At 43.4% G+C, this 15,573-nt stretch overlaps 1 protein-coding gene across 1 annotated transcript in view; it reads right to left on the reverse strand.

The window, feature by feature from the left end:
• The window catches only part of LOC123755347 (sialin), a 46,192-nt gene extending 40,950 nt beyond the window's left edge, over window positions 1-5,242 (reverse strand). The window contains exon 1 of the mRNA XM_045737886.2: window positions 5,111-5,242. Coding sequence (XP_045593842.1) covers window positions 5,111-5,174 — 64 coding nt within the window. The 5' untranslated portion in view covers window positions 5,175-5,242. The remainder of the gene's footprint in view (window positions 1-5,110) is intronic.
• Window positions 5,243-15,573: the final 10,331 nt, after the last annotated feature.

A 15,573-nucleotide genomic window follows, 5' to 3' on the forward strand; every position in this document is an offset into this window, starting at 1 on the left:
CCCTTATCCACTGGAGCACCTTACCAGCTACACCTGCCTGTCTCTCCAGCTTATGTACCAGCCTCTTATGCGGTACTGTGTCAAAGGCTTTCCGATAATCCAAGAAAATGCAGTCCGCCCAGCCCTCTCTTTCTTGCTTAATCTTTGTCACCTGATCGTAGAATTCTATCAAGCCTGTAAGGCAAGATTTACCCTCCCTGAACCCATGTTGGCGATTTGTCACGAAGTCCCTTCTCTCCAGATGTGTTATCAGGTTTTTTCTCACGATCTTCTCCATCACCTTGCATGGTATACAAGTCAAGGACACTGTGTGTGTGTGTGTGTGTGTGTGTGTGTGTGTGTGTGTGTGTGTGTGTGTGTGTATATATATATATATATATATATATATATATATATATATATATATATAAATAACTGTTGATCGAGCGATTAAGGGATCCTGTACGCCAGCAGAGTCCTCCTGGCAGTATGGGTTCGAGTCACTTCTGGGGTGTGAATTTTCAGTTGCATATAGTCCTGGGGACCATTCAGGCTTGTTCGCATATATATATATATATATATATATATATATATATATATATATATATATATATATATATATATATATATATATATATATGTCGTACCTAGTAGCCAGAACTCACTTCTCAGCCTACTATGCAAGGCCCGATTTGCCTAATAAGCTAAGTTTTCATGAATTAATTGTTTTTCGACTATCTAACCTACCTAACCTAACCTAACCTAACTTTTTCGGCTACCTAACCCAACCTAACCTATAAAGATAGGTTAGGTTAGGTTAGGTAGGGTTGGTTAGGTTCGGTCATATATCTACGTTAATTTTAACTCAAATAAAAAAAATTGACCTCATACATAATAAAATGGGTAGCTTTATCATTTCATAAGAAAAAAATTAGAGAAAATATATTAATTCAGGAAAACTTGGCTTATTAGGCAAATCGGGCCTTGAATAGTAGGCCGAGAAGTGCGTTCTGGCTACTAGGTACGACATATATAAATATATATATATATATATATATATATATATATATATATATATATATATATATATATATATATATAAATATATATATATATATATATATATATATATATATATATATATATATATATATATATATATATATATATATATATATATATATATTAGTATATTTTGGTAGCAGTCTTTCCTGTAGACATATATTATTAAATATGACCGAAAAAGTAAGATTAATAATTCTAACACGAATTTTCTCAATCTTTCGTACATTACGCTTCACTGTTGGAGGTAAATCAAAAATCAATTCTCCAAAATTCATTTTTATTTCTAGTCTGACGCGACACGGGGGCGTTTCGTAAAACTTATTACATTTTCAAAGACTTTAGTTCACAAATACACAACTGATTAGAACTTACGTATCTCCGATTTTATATCTACATTTGAGTGAGGTGGGAGGGGTGATGTGGCATTAACACAAGACAGAACAAGAGGGGATATTAATAGGGTATTAAAAGTATCAACACAAGACAGAACACAAACAATGGGTATTGAATAGAAGTGTTTGTAGAAAGCCTATTGGTCCATATTTCTTGATGCTTCTATATTGGAGCGGAGTCTTGATGTGGGTAGAATATAGTTGTGCAATAATTGGCTGTTGATTGCTGGTGTTGACTTCTTGATGTGTAGTGCCTCGCAAACGTCAAGCCGCCTGCTATCGCTGTATCTATCGATGATTTCTGTGTTGTTTACTAGGATTTCTCTGGCGATGGTTTGGTTGTGGGAAGAGATTATATGTTCCTTAATGGAGCCCTGTTGCTTATGCATCGTTAAACGCCTAGAAAGAGATGTTGTTGTCTTGCCTATATACTGGGTTTTTTGGAGCTTACAGTCCCCAAGTGGGCATTTGAAGGCATAGACGACGTTAGTCTCTTTTAAAGCGTTCTGTTTTGTGTCTGGAGAGTTTCTCATGAGTAGGCTGGCCGTTTTTCTGGTTTTATAGTAAATCGTCAGTTGTATCCTCTGATTTTTGTCTGTAGGGATAACGTTTCTATTAACAATATCTTTCAGGACCCTTTCCTCCGTTTTATGAGCTGTGGAAAAGAAGTTCCTGTAAAATAGTCTAATAGGGGGTATAGGTGTTGTGTTAGTTGTCTCTTCAGAGGTTGCATGGCTTTTCACTTTCCTTCTTATGATGTCTTCGATGAAACCATTGGAGAAGCCGTTATTGACTTCTTGAAGCCTAGTCAATAACGGCTTCTCCAATGGTTTCATCGAAGACATCATAAGAAGGAAAGTGAAAAGCCATGCAACCTCTGAAGAGACAACTAACACAACACCTATACCCCCTATTAGACTATTTTACAGGAACTTCTTTTCCACAGCTCATAAAACGGAGGAAAGGGTCCTGAAAGATATTGTTAATAGAAACGTTATCCCTACAGACAAAAATCAGAGGATACAACTGACGATTTACTATAAAACCAGAAAAACGGCCAGCCTACTCATGAGAAACTCTCCAGACACAAAACAGAACGCTTTAAAAGAGACTAACGTCGTCTATGCCTTCAAATGCCCACTTGGGGACTGTAAGCTCCAAAAAACCCAGTATATAGGCAAGACAACAACATCTCTTTCTAGGTGTTTAACGATGCATAAGCAACAGGGCTCCATTAAGGAACATATAATCTCTTCCCACAACCAAACCATCGCCAGAGAAATCCTAGTAAACAACACAGAAATCATCGATAGATACAGCGATAGCAGGCGGCTTGACGTTTGCGAGGCACTACACATCAAGAAGTCAACACCAGCAATCAACAGCCAATTATTGCACAACTATATTCTACCCACCTCAAGACTCCGCTCCAATATAGAAGCATCAAGAAATATGGACCAATAGGCTTTCTACAAACACTTCTATTCAATACCCATTGTTTGTGTTCTGTCTTGTGTTGATACTTTTAATACCCTATTAATATCCCCTCTTGTTCTGTCTTGTGTTAATGCCACATCACCCCTCCTACCTCACTCAAATGTAGATATAAAATCGGAGATACGTAAGTTCTAATCAGTTGTGTATTTGTGAACTAAAGTCTTTGAAAATGTAATAAGTTTTACGAAACGCGCCCGTGTCGCGTCAGACTAGAAATAAAAATGAATTTTGGAGAATTGATTTTTGATTTACCTCCAACAGTGAAGCGTAATGTACGAAAGATTGAGAAAATTCGTGTTAGAATTATTAATCTTACTTTTTCGGTCATATTTAATAATATATTATATATATATATATATATATATATATATATATATATATATATATATATATATATATATATATATATATATATATATATATATATATTAATATAAATTTATATCTGACGATATAAACCCGGCATAATCTGTCTTTCCTCCACTTCCCCTTTCACTCCTCTCCTTTTTGCCCTCTCCCCCCACCTCCCCTTTTCCGTTCTTCCCGCATCTTCCCCTGCCCCACTCCCTTCCCCCTCTTCACTTCATCTCCCCTTTCCCACTTGTCCTCCCTCCCGCTGGCTCCCCATTTCATGCCTTTCCCTCGTCCTCCTCCCTAATCCCCTCTTGCCTCCTCCTCTCCCCCTTTCTCTAAGAAAAAATCATTATTATGAAACACTAAATACTCTTTAGGAAAGACAATATCCTTAACACTCGACTCCATAAAAATCTCATTGCGGTCTCTATACATGCTCACATTTTTAATCACGTGTTTATTTTTCGTGATTTACACCCATGCTAATATTTTAAAGTAATTAACTTTGGACGGCACCGACCAGCCTACGTCCGTCCCGTACCACAGACCATTTCCTCTGAAAAATTGGGTGAGGCTTGCACATTGAGCAGTAGGCTGTGCCTCTCTGGCCAGCTGGATGTGCCTCTCTGGCCAGCTGGATGTTCCTCTCTGGCCAGCTGGCCGTTCTTCTGTTGGCAGCTGGCTGTGCCTCATAGGGCATCTCAATATTTTTATAGAATCTTGTAATGACTTGTTGAAACATAGTGAAATCACATAACCAGATGATGTTTCCAGAGCTTCATAAGAACATTAGGCATAAGAACATCAGGAACAGTTATACGGATGCTAAGATGACTGAGGTTATGTCGAGCTTCAAGTTCTCGTATAATATACTGTTTTGAACGGTAGACTTCGTGGATGAGGCAATGCGTGACTTGCGGACACAATTGACCTTGTATCTTGGTACCGACTGTCTTAAGGTCAAAGTCAATGCAATGCATAATAATTCAAGCTTGAGAGAGATGGCAACAAAAACAAATATAGTGTTACATAAGAGCTTATTGGCCTTTCCAGGCATAAGTGTGTAAGAACTCTAAGGTGATGGCCAGTCTTCACAATAGCAAGAGCTAAGCACAAAAACTTGTTTATTCAACTGCTTCCTTGCGAAAGTTTGTCTGTTACAAAGGACTTACATTCAGATTTTATTTTCATGAGCACCATCATGGACACTTAGTGAAGCCACAATATTCTCCCGTTGCTTTACCGGTGTGCCATGAATTAGTGCAGTTTTAGATGTAACAATGCAGTTTTTCTATAAATACCATCAACCTTCCTATAGTGAGACTGTCTCGCTATTTTCCACGTGGTTACTATAGTTACCATGTAGTTATAACTTAACTCTTTTCCTACTAAACATTGTAAAATATTATCTATTTATGGAGTCACTTTTATGATAATGACGAAATCAACGACCTTTTAAATAACAAAGAGTGGAACAAAATATAGTAATGGGTCCTGGGACGTCGGGGCAACACCATGTTTCTTACCGTTACGACACAAGAAACATCCGGCTTCAAACAAGACAGCCTTTTTAGCGTAGACAGTAAGCGTGGCGTAGACGTCAGCGTGAACCAAACAGTAACTTTGGCGTAGACAGCAAACTTAGTCACCTGCGTCCTTTAATGTCATCTGAGTCCCACAACGTCATTGGAACCTCATAACGCCATCTACGTTTCGCAACGGCATCTCTGTCCCTCAGTGTCATCTACGTTGCCTGCGTCTCAATGTCGCCTGCGTCTCTCAACGTTGCCTACGTTTCTCAAGGACGCGTTGTGCTCACTCACCTGTGCTCATATTATGTTCCCCGTCATTTTTGACATCAGATATCTTAAACAAGTTTAAGTTCATAGCTGCTGTTATACTTCTAGTGACGGAGTGCTCGCGTGGAGGCCCAGGAGGGAACTGTCCGCCGCCAGCTCTTCGTTGAGACTGGCGCGCTATTGTCTTCCAAACGGCCGCTCCAATTTATAAAAAAAAACTGGAAAAACTGGAACCTCTTGAACATGACATTCAAACCCCATCAGCCCTGGTCACCATTGTTTACTCTCTTGGCTAGTGACGCACAACTAACAGCCATGTCAACTATCAGTCGCCTACTAACGCCTTCTGATAACAACCTTGCCACACTTGTAATATCACTCACACGCATTGCATGCTTCCAGATGCTGTGTGGACCAGGTAATATTCCTTCTTGACGACCCCAAAATTGTGGGTAGTAATCTTTCATGTACACATATGTTGTTGAATATGACCGAAAAGGTAAGAGTAATGATTCTAACACGAATCTTCTCAATATTTCTTATATTTTTTTCCCTTTCGAGGGAAGTTGAAAAAATTAACTCTCCAAAGTCCATTTGCACAATTTATTATGGCTGTTGTTGTTGTTTTAGATTCAGCTACTCGGAACAAAAAGTTTCAAGTAGCACGGGCTATGGTGAGCCCGTAGTAGACACCTGGCACAGGAACGGGGCTGTGACTGTTATGGTTGTTGTTGTTTTAGATTTGGCAGTCCCCGTGGCGTAGTGGTAAAACGCTTGCCTGGCGTTCCGAGAGCGCTTTGTCCGGGGTTCGTATCCTGGCCAGGGAGGATTTACTGGGCGCAAATCCTTAACTGTAGCCTCTGTTTAACCCAACAGTAAAATGGGTACCTGGTTGTTAAACGATTCTTCGCGGGGGTCGTATTCCGGGAACATAGGATTAAGGACCTGTCCGAAACCCTATACGTGATGGTGGCTGTACAAGAATGTAAGAACCCGTGTATATATTAAAAAAAAAAACAGATTCAGCTACTCGGAACAAAAAGTTCCAATTTGCACGGGCTATGGTGAGCCCGTAACTGTTATGGATGATTATTGATGAAGATTAAGCCACCCCAAGAGGTGGCACGGGCATGAATAGCCCGTATACTGTTATGGTTGTTGTTGTTTTAGATTTAGCTACTCAGAACGAAACGTCCATGTAGCACGGGCTATGGTGAGCCCGTAATTGAGTTCGGTTACTCGCGATAATAACTACTCCTTAGATAAGGACAAGATAAGGATTGTTTCTGAACAAATTAAACAAATGAAAAGAAACAAATGTATCTTTTTATGGTAAAGTGGGAAATGATAATGATATTGAAGCCTTACAATGAGATCTAAATGAACTCCGCAAATTGTCAGAAAACTGACAAATGCTTTTTAATATCGTCAAATGCAAGATCATGCATGTGGGGCATAACAACCCACGCCATGACCACCTAATTAATAGCATTACATTACAGCAGATTAATGAAAGAATGTACCTTGGAGTCAAAATCCACCACTCATTAAAAGTTGCACAACAGGCGGGCAGCGCAGTCAGAAAAGCTAACCAAACTCTTGGGATAATCAAACGTACTTTTGACTTCAAGGAAAAAAAGATAATGATTCAAGGTGCGCCCCCCACCTGGTTTACTGTATCCAAGAATGGAGACCTCATTTTCAGGACATATAGCTGCCTTGGAGAAGGTACATCACCGGGCAACAAAGTTATTCCAGAGCTAAGTCATCTCTCGTATCAGGAGCGGTTGAAGGCCACAGGGCTAACAACACTGCAAACCATGCATGACAGGGCGGATCTCATTGAAACTTTTAAAATACTGAACAAGTTAGAAGATGTTGATCCGAATATTTTTCTTCAGAAGGTCAGATGTAACACAAACAAGTAGCAACGGTTTCAAGCTCAACAAGCCAAAATGTAGGACTGAGAACAGGAGATGCTTTTTCACCTACAGGGTTATTAATCGCGGGCGGGACAGAAATGGTCGGGCACATTTCCTTTCACCTAATGCCTTTGTTCATCTAGCAGTGAGTAGGTACTCTGGAGTTATTCAGCTTGTTGTGGGGTTGCATCCTGGGGTGGGGTCAGTAATTCGGCCATGGAGGGGGAGGGGGGAGGACCTCGATAAAAGCCAAACCTGTATGAATACACTCTGGTTTCCTGTCTCCCGACACAATCAATTATTTTATTATTGAACCATGGAACCGCCTACCTGCAGAAGCCGTACCTACCAAAACTGTGTTGAGTTTTAAAATATACCTGGAAAAGATCATGAAGGCAAGGGGGACCTTCGACAAGCCGCCGGCTTCCTGTCCTCGTCGAGGCTACTAGGGTTAGTGGCCTTCAGGTAAATCAAGTAAATAACCTGGTTGAGTCACAACGGAAAGATTGATGATATTCGGGAGAAATATAAGAATATTGCACCAAGATTGATACTCTTTGTTGATTTGTCTGGGTGTCTATTGTAATTTATGTCTGTGTACTTAGCCATAAAAGTATTTGTGTATACACTTGTAGCGAGTAGATTATCCCAATAAAGGATATGGAGGTCCAAACGCCTCACCTCATTCATCTCCAAAGGTTGACAGGAATATCAACAATGCATTTGGAGCGAGTATATTATTGGGATAATCTACTCGCTACACACTTGATATCATACTGCATGTGTAAAGGAAGAAATGGGTTTATCAACCAGAATGTTTGGTAATATATTGATTGTTTGTGATGGGAATATAGTAGTGCGGAAAAAACAAATTGAAAAATTAAAGAATGCTGAACGCGTTTTCGAGCCAGTCCAGTCGTCCTCAGAGCAAGATAGTGTGTGAATGGGAGCAAGATGAGGAACGTTACCAGAGGTAATGCGTTACCAAAGATACAGCGTTGCCAAAGTGTTACCGCAGATGAACCGCGTTACCTCAAAGGTACCATGTTGCCAGAAAGGTATGGGAATACTGCGTTGCCGCAAAGGTACCGTGTTGTCTTTGTGGCAGCGCGGTACCTTTGTGGTAAACGGTGTTTCCATAAAGATGCCATGTTGTCATATAGGTACCGGGTTGCCACAGGTACCGTGTTTTCACAGGGGTACAAGGGTGCCGCAGAAATGCGGCGTTCCCGTGGTGCAGTGGTAAGACACTCATCTGGTGTTTCGCGAGCGCTTTGTCCTGGGTTCGTATCTTGTCCGGGGAGGAATTACTGGGCATCAATCCTTAACTGTAGCCTCTGTTCACCCACAAGTAAAATGGGTACCTGGTTGTTAAAAAATTTGACGGGTCGTATTCCGGGGAACTTAGGATTAAGGACCTGCCTGAAACGCTATACGTGCTAGTGGCTGTTCAATGAATGTGTGTATGTATATATATATATATATATATATATATATATATATATATATATATATATATATATATATATATATATACGAACAAGCCTGAATGGTCCCCAGGACTATATGCAACTGAAAACTAACACCCTAGAAGTGACTCGAACCCATACTGCCAGGAGCAACGCAACTGGTATGTACAGGACGCCTTAATCCGCTTGACCATCACGACCGGACATAAGGAAGTGATAGCCGAAGCTATTTGAACCACTTCCCCGCCGGCACTTTGATGGTAATCTTGGACATAGCATTTTATCAAATCAAATTGAGGTGATTTGATAATCACCCCCCTGCACTCGAGCTATGTCAATAGGCCGTTCTCCCTCTTCGCCCTTACATCATTACACACAAAAATCACAGTAACATGATACATCAAACCCTGTATCCCTGGAGTTGTGTAAAACCCTGGTTTGTGCCTCGGAGAGGCTGCGGGATCCAGTAAGTTCAGTAGAACTTCGGTTTCAACTCTTTTTAACCCTATCGTAGCTCAGTCGATTAAGGCAGTGTCTGGGATGCTCCCGGTCGCAGGTTCGAATCCTCGTCACGGCCCTTGTGGATTTGTTCATTTGATATATCATGTTAGTGTGATTTCTGTGTGTACTGCGTATCTAATCTACCCAATAACGTAACATAATCGTATGTTACAATATATATAATATAAAATGCAGCGATGCCGCAGGTACAGCGTTGCCATAGACACAGAGCGTTGCCACAGTGATGCAGCGCTGCCACAGGGATGCAGCGCTGCCACAGGGATGCAGCGCTGCCAAAGGGATGCAGCGCTGCCACAGGGATGCAGCGCTGCCACAGGGATGCAGTGGCATAAGGAGGAAAAACCGACTCCGGTTAGAAGTAAAAACTGGAGATACAAATGTCAGCAAAGAACAAGGGCAGGTCGGTGCACGGGAGCTGAGCTAGGCTGAGAGGTGTGGCTTGTAGCTGAGCTAGGCTGAGAGGTGTGGCTTGTAGCTGAGGGAGGCTGAGAGGTGTGGCTTGTAGCTGAGCTAGGCTGAGAGGTGTGGCTTGTAGCTGAGGGAGGCTGAGAGGTGTGGCTTGTAGCTGAGCTAGGCTGAGAGGTGTGGCTTGTAGCTGAGGGAGGCTGAGAGGTGTGGCTTGTAGCTGAGGGAGGCTGAGAGGTGTGGCTTGTAGCTGAGGGAAGCTGAGAGGTGTGGCTTGTAGCTGAGGGAAGCTGAGAGGTGTGGCTTGTAGCTGAGGGAAGCTGAGAGGTCTGACTTGTAGCTGAGGGAAGCTGAGAGGTGTGACTTGTAGCTGAGGGAAGCTGAGAGGTGTGACTTGTAGCTGAGGGAAGCTGAGAGGTGTGACTTGTAGCTGAGGGAAGCTGAGTGGTGTGGCTTGTAGTTGAGGGAAGCTGAGAGGTGTGGCTTGTTGTTGAGGTAGGCTGAGAGATGTGGCTGGAAGCTGACGAATGCAGCAGGGAGTTGAGGAAGGTTAGAAGGTGTTGCTGGGAATTGCATAAGATTTGCTGTGAACCTGGAATTTGCGGTGTTCACGGGATTTGCAGTGAACCTGGAGCATCATATTGTCCTGCAGTGGTCTTGAAGTATCACATAATACTTCTCGTGTTAACTTCGATGCGATACGCAGCAGTGACTAATTTTCAGACTGCTCCATTCTGGACAGCCTTTAGAGTTAATTCTTGAGGAAAGCTACTTATTACTTGTGAAACTGTCTGAGATTCCTACTTTAAGTTTCTTATGTAGTGTATGGTGCCAAACGCTGTCAGAAACTTGCAATGTCCATTAGATCAATACATCCGGTTTAGATTTGTTCAATATTTCTGCCTGTCCCTCTCCTGTCGCTATTTCTATTTCTGACCAAGACAATATATCACTTCAATTTTGCCTTATAATCTTACTTTTCGTATCTCTGCTGATAATATAATGATACACGCCACTTGGCATGCTAACACCCAGAACACTCTTAACTCTGTATTAGACTCATGTCAGGACCTAGGTTTAGTCATCTCAGCAGAGAAAATAAAAATACTAAATCGGTGCCCATCCAGGCAGGGAGGGGCTGTTCGCAAGATGCAACTGTCTGATAGCTCCCAGCTTGACTATGTAAACAGATTCAAATACCTTGGCCTCGAGGTGCCATTGCACGCTCTTGTTGTATTCAGACTCTGTCGTTAGTATAAAGAGAGAGCCTCAGAGCTCTCAAGGCTGTTGCAGGTTATCACTCAGGCTATGGTGCCTATGTCAGAATTGTCAAAATGATGTTCCTTGCATTCGTCAGATCTTTAGTGGATTATGCTGCACCTCTACTTGCTTTGATGCCTGAAAGAAAGCTTGGAGGGCTTGAAAATTTGCAGAACGAAGCCTTGAAGTTAATCCTTGGATGCCTTCGTACCACAACGATACTTAACATGAGAAAGGAACTTAATATTCCGAGCGTTGTTGATCGTGTTACTGAAATTAACTGTCAAATTGGTATACAAATGCCTAGGTTAGCTCATCCTAACCCTTGCACAGAAAGCCTCCAAAATTTCTGTATTGAAGGTCAGCATTGTTCCAAATGGATAACTAAAACTTGAACTGAACTCTGAATGTATCAGATTTATCATTTGTATCAAGAGAGATAACAATGGCATTTTCCTGCACCGTGGGAGATTACACCCTTTCCAATTTTAATCCCTCCCTTTCCACCCAAGAAACAAATTAGAGATCAGCCCAAGCTTCGTCTTGAGGCAAAGCTCAACGCCTTAAGCCATATTGATACTCTCTCCACAGAGCATTCTCTCTCTCTCTCTCTCAAATCATATACACTGATGGTTCCCTACACCGCCCCACGGTTGCAGCTGGAAGTGCAGTTATCCTGACAATGAGCGATGGCTTATATTTTGAGTGGGGAATCCGTCTAAACAACTGGGCCTCTACATTTCAGACCAAACTATTTGCCTTGCTTCTTACACTGAAATGTGTACAAGTCTCCAAACTTGATCTATGATCTATCATCATACTATCATGCAAGAAGAGCCACACATCTATGGAGCATCCAATAAAATCAGCAGACTTCTAGATGTTACTACTGCTCGGCTTAAACTCGGTTACAAGTATCTCTGGGAATTCTCATTATCTGCTGATGTAGACCTGACCAAATGTAAACTGTGTCAACAAAATTATTCGCACACCCTCCGTCACTACGTGATGGAGTGCGAAAAGATACGTGAATTCAGAGACAATTCTATAACAAATGTTACAGAGTTGTGTAAATATTTCCCTCAAAATGATCTGCTACCAGAAATCTTAGTCCAAATATCCCCAGTTTGCTAACTGTAGGTAGTAAGTGATTGTAACCTGCCCACTGGATGGGGGGCGGTGTGCAGGACAAACATGTCAATTGTGACACTAGTTCTCCACATATGTCAGTTGCTTAATTTAGAAACTGTACTTGTGGTCGATCTCTAATCCATTGATGATGTGACGAAGTGTATTGAATTTTGTAACTAGCTCATCAAGATTGTAACTTGCTTAGCTAAATGAATTATGGGGTTCAGTCCCTGAGCCCATTATGTGACTGTAACCCTTTCCACAACCGCCCACAAGATGGGTATGGGGTGCATAATAAATGAACTAAACTAAGAAAACACTCTCTTCTCCCCCTTCATTTTCTCACTTGATGTATGGTTACGATGGTGTATTGCTTCAATTTTGTTAGTGGCCAGGCTTGAGCTGGTGAATAATGGCACCGAGTTGACAGCCTAAAAACTACGCGATGAATGAAGTTCCTGCGGCCTTCTGAAGTGCAGCTGGAGTCGCACGCAACAGTCCTACATATTAAGTCTGACCTCATCTAATGCCTCACCTATTGCCTCATCTCCTGCTGCCTCCCCTATAGGCTTACCTGTTTTCTCACCTGCTCACTTCACCTTATACTTTTCCCTACCATCCTCCCCATTATTCCTTACCATGAGGCCCACTGCTCCTAGGCCCGGGCTGCGTCACTTCCTGCTGCGAATCTTATTACTAACTCCTCCCTGCTGCTTCTCATGAAAGCCTAGTATTTAATCACTAATATCTACTTCTATAATTCCTACCTTTACTGTGTCTACTGCCTCTCTGGTACTGTCTTCTAAATACTTCTCTGTAATTTCTTAAATATCTTTCCTACCCTATATTGTCTCAAATCTCCTGACGTAACGAAGCCCTCGAGGACGTGTCAAGTGAACAATGTCGACAAACACAGGACGGAGTGTTGCAAGCGAGTGCTTCTATCAATACTTTTGTCGAATGTATGATGAAACGTTTTTTTATCTGTACACATTTTTTATTGCCACAGAGATCCTACTGATGACTTTTCCCCCAACAGTGACCACCTAAAGATCAAGACCAACCTCGTAACCTCTTAAGAATGTCGAATACACCATGTGTAAACTTTGTGAAATAGAAAACATGCACTCCCTTGAACATTATATTGAGAATATCCCATATTCACTGACTTTCGTCCTCCTAGGTCATGCTCAGTAAACAAGTATATATGCTCTGTAAATACTATATGAATAAAGCTATTAGCTTTTCTAACCAACCTATTTTCTTCTATTATGTCTACTATTACATCCATTTCACTCTAACACACACACACACATGTGTGTGTATGTGTGACGGTTGGCCTGACAGCTGAGTGGACAGCGCTCGGGATTCGTAGTCCCAGGGTCCAGGGATCGATCCCCGACGGAGGCGGAAACAAGTGGGCAGAGTTTCTTTCACACCGATGCCTGTTCACCTAGCTGTAAATGGGTACCTGGAAGTTAGACATCTGCTACGGGCTGCTTCCTGGAGTGAAAGAAACTCCAGGAAGGAAACTCCAGGAAATGCCAATTTGTTACCACCTCCGCCGGGGATCGAACCTGAAACCATAGTACTACGAATACCGAGCGCTGTCCACTCGGCCGTCAGGCCCCACAAATAGATTTGACCAAATGTAAAATCTATCAGTTTACAGTAAATTCTGTCAGTGGTGTTGGAGGGTAGTGGGTGTTGGAGGGTAGTGGTTGTTGGAGGGTGGTGGTTGTTGGAGGGTAGTGGTTATTGGAGGGTAGTGGGTGTTGGAGGGTAGTGGGTGTTAGAGGGTAGTGGGTGTTGGAGGGTAATGGTTGTTGGAGGGTAGTGGGTGTTGGAGGGTAGTGGTTATTAGAGGGTAGTGGGTGTTGGAGGGTAATGGTTGTTGGAGGGTAGTGGGTGTTGGAGGGTAGTGGGTGTTGGAGGGTAATGGTTGTTGGAGGGCAGTGGGTGTTGGAGGGTAGTGGTTATTGGAGGGTAGTGGGTGTTGGAGGGTAGTGGGTGTTGGAGGGTAATGGTTGTTGGAGGGTAGTGGGTGTTGGAGGGTAGTGGTTATTGGAGGGTAGTGGGTGTTGGAGGGTAATGGTTGTTGGAGGGTAGTGGTTGTTGGAGGGTAGTGGGTGTTGGAGGGTAATGGTTGTTGGAGGGTAGTGGGTGTTGGAGGGTAGTGGGTGTTGGAGGGTAATGGTTGTTGGAGGGTAGTGGGTGTTGGAGGGTAGTGGGTGTTGGAGGGTAGTGGGTGTTGGAGGGTAATGGTTGTTGGAGGGCAGTGGGTGTTGGAGGGTAGTGGTTATTGGAGGGTAGTGGGTGTTGGAGGGTAGTGGGTGTTGGAGGGTAATGGTTGTTGGAGGGTAGTGGGTGTTGGAGGGTAGTGGTTATTGGAGGGTAGTGGGTGTTGGAGGGTAATGGTTGTTAGAGGGTAGTGGTTGTTGGAGGGTAGTGGGTGTTGGAGGGTAATGGTTGTTGGAGGGTAGTGGGTGTTGGAGGGTAGTGGGTGTTGGAGGGTAATGGTTGTTGGAGGGTGGTGGTTGTTGGAGGGTGGTCGTTGTTGGATGGTAGTGGTTGTTGGAGGGTAGTGGTTGTTGAAGGGGGTTGGTTGTTGGAGGGTAGTGGGTGCTGGAGGGTAGTGGGTGTTGGAGGGTAGTGGTTGTTGGAGGGTAGTGGGTGCTGGAGGGTAGTGGGTGTTGGAGGGTAGTGGTTGTTGGATGGTAATGGTTGTTGGATGGTAATGGTTGTTGGAGGGTGGTGGTTGTTGGAGGGTAGTGGATGTTGGAGGGTAGTGGTTGTTTGATGGTAATGGTTGTTAGAGGGTGGTGGTTATTGGAGGGTAGTGGTTGTTGGAGGGTAGTGGGTGTTGGAGGGTAGTGGGTGTTGGAGGGTAGTAGGTGTTGGAGGGTAGTGGGTGTTGGAAGGTGGTGGTTGTTGGAGGGTAGTGGGTGTTGGAGGGTAGTGGGTGTTGGAGGGTAGTGGGTGTTGGAGGGTAGTAGGTGTTGGAGGGTAGTGAGTGTTGGAGGGTGGTGGTTATTGGAGGGTAGTGGTTGTTGGAGGGTGGTGGTTGTTGGAGGGTGGTCGTTGTTGGAGGGTAGTGGTTGTTGGAGGGTAGTGGTTGTTGAAGGGGGTTGGTTGTTGGAGGGTAGTGGTTGTTGGAGGGTGGTGGTTGTTGGAGGGTAGTGGTTGTTTGAGGGTAGTGGGTGTTGGAGGGTAGTGGTTGTTGGAAAGTAGTGGGTGTTGGAGGGTAGTGGTTGTTGGAGGGTAGTGGGTGTTGGAGGGTGGTGGTTGTTGGAGGGTAGTTGGTGTTGGATGGTAGAGTTTGTTGGAGGGTAATTGTTGTTGGAGGGTGGTGGTTGTTGGAGGGTAGTGGTTGTTGGAGGGTGGTGGTTGTTGGAGGGTGGTGGTTGTTGGAGGGTGGTGGTTGTTGGAGGGTAGTGGTTGTTGGAGGGTAGTGGTTGTTGAAGGGTAGTGGTTGTTGGAGGGTGGTGGTTGATGGAGGGTAGTGGTTGTTGGAGGGTAGTGGTTGTTGGAGGGTGGTGGTTGTTGGAGGGTAGTGGTTGTTGGAGGGTAGTGGTTGTTGGAGAGTAGTGGTTGTTGAATGGTAATGGTTGTTGGAGGGTAGTGGTTGTTGGAGAGTAGTGGTTGTTGGAGGGTAGTGGGTGTTGGAGGGTAGTGGGTGTTGGAGGGTAGTGGTTGTTGGAGGGTAGTGGGTGTTGGAGGGTAGTGGGTGTTGGAGGGTAGTAGGTGTTGGAGGGTAGTAGGTGTTGGAGGGTAGTGG

Source organism: Procambarus clarkii, chromosome 20 (assembly GCF_040958095.1).
Source record: "Procambarus clarkii isolate CNS0578487 chromosome 20, FALCON_Pclarkii_2.0, whole genome shotgun sequence".
Taxonomy (NCBI): Eukaryota; Metazoa; Arthropoda; class Malacostraca; order Decapoda; family Cambaridae; genus Procambarus; species Procambarus clarkii.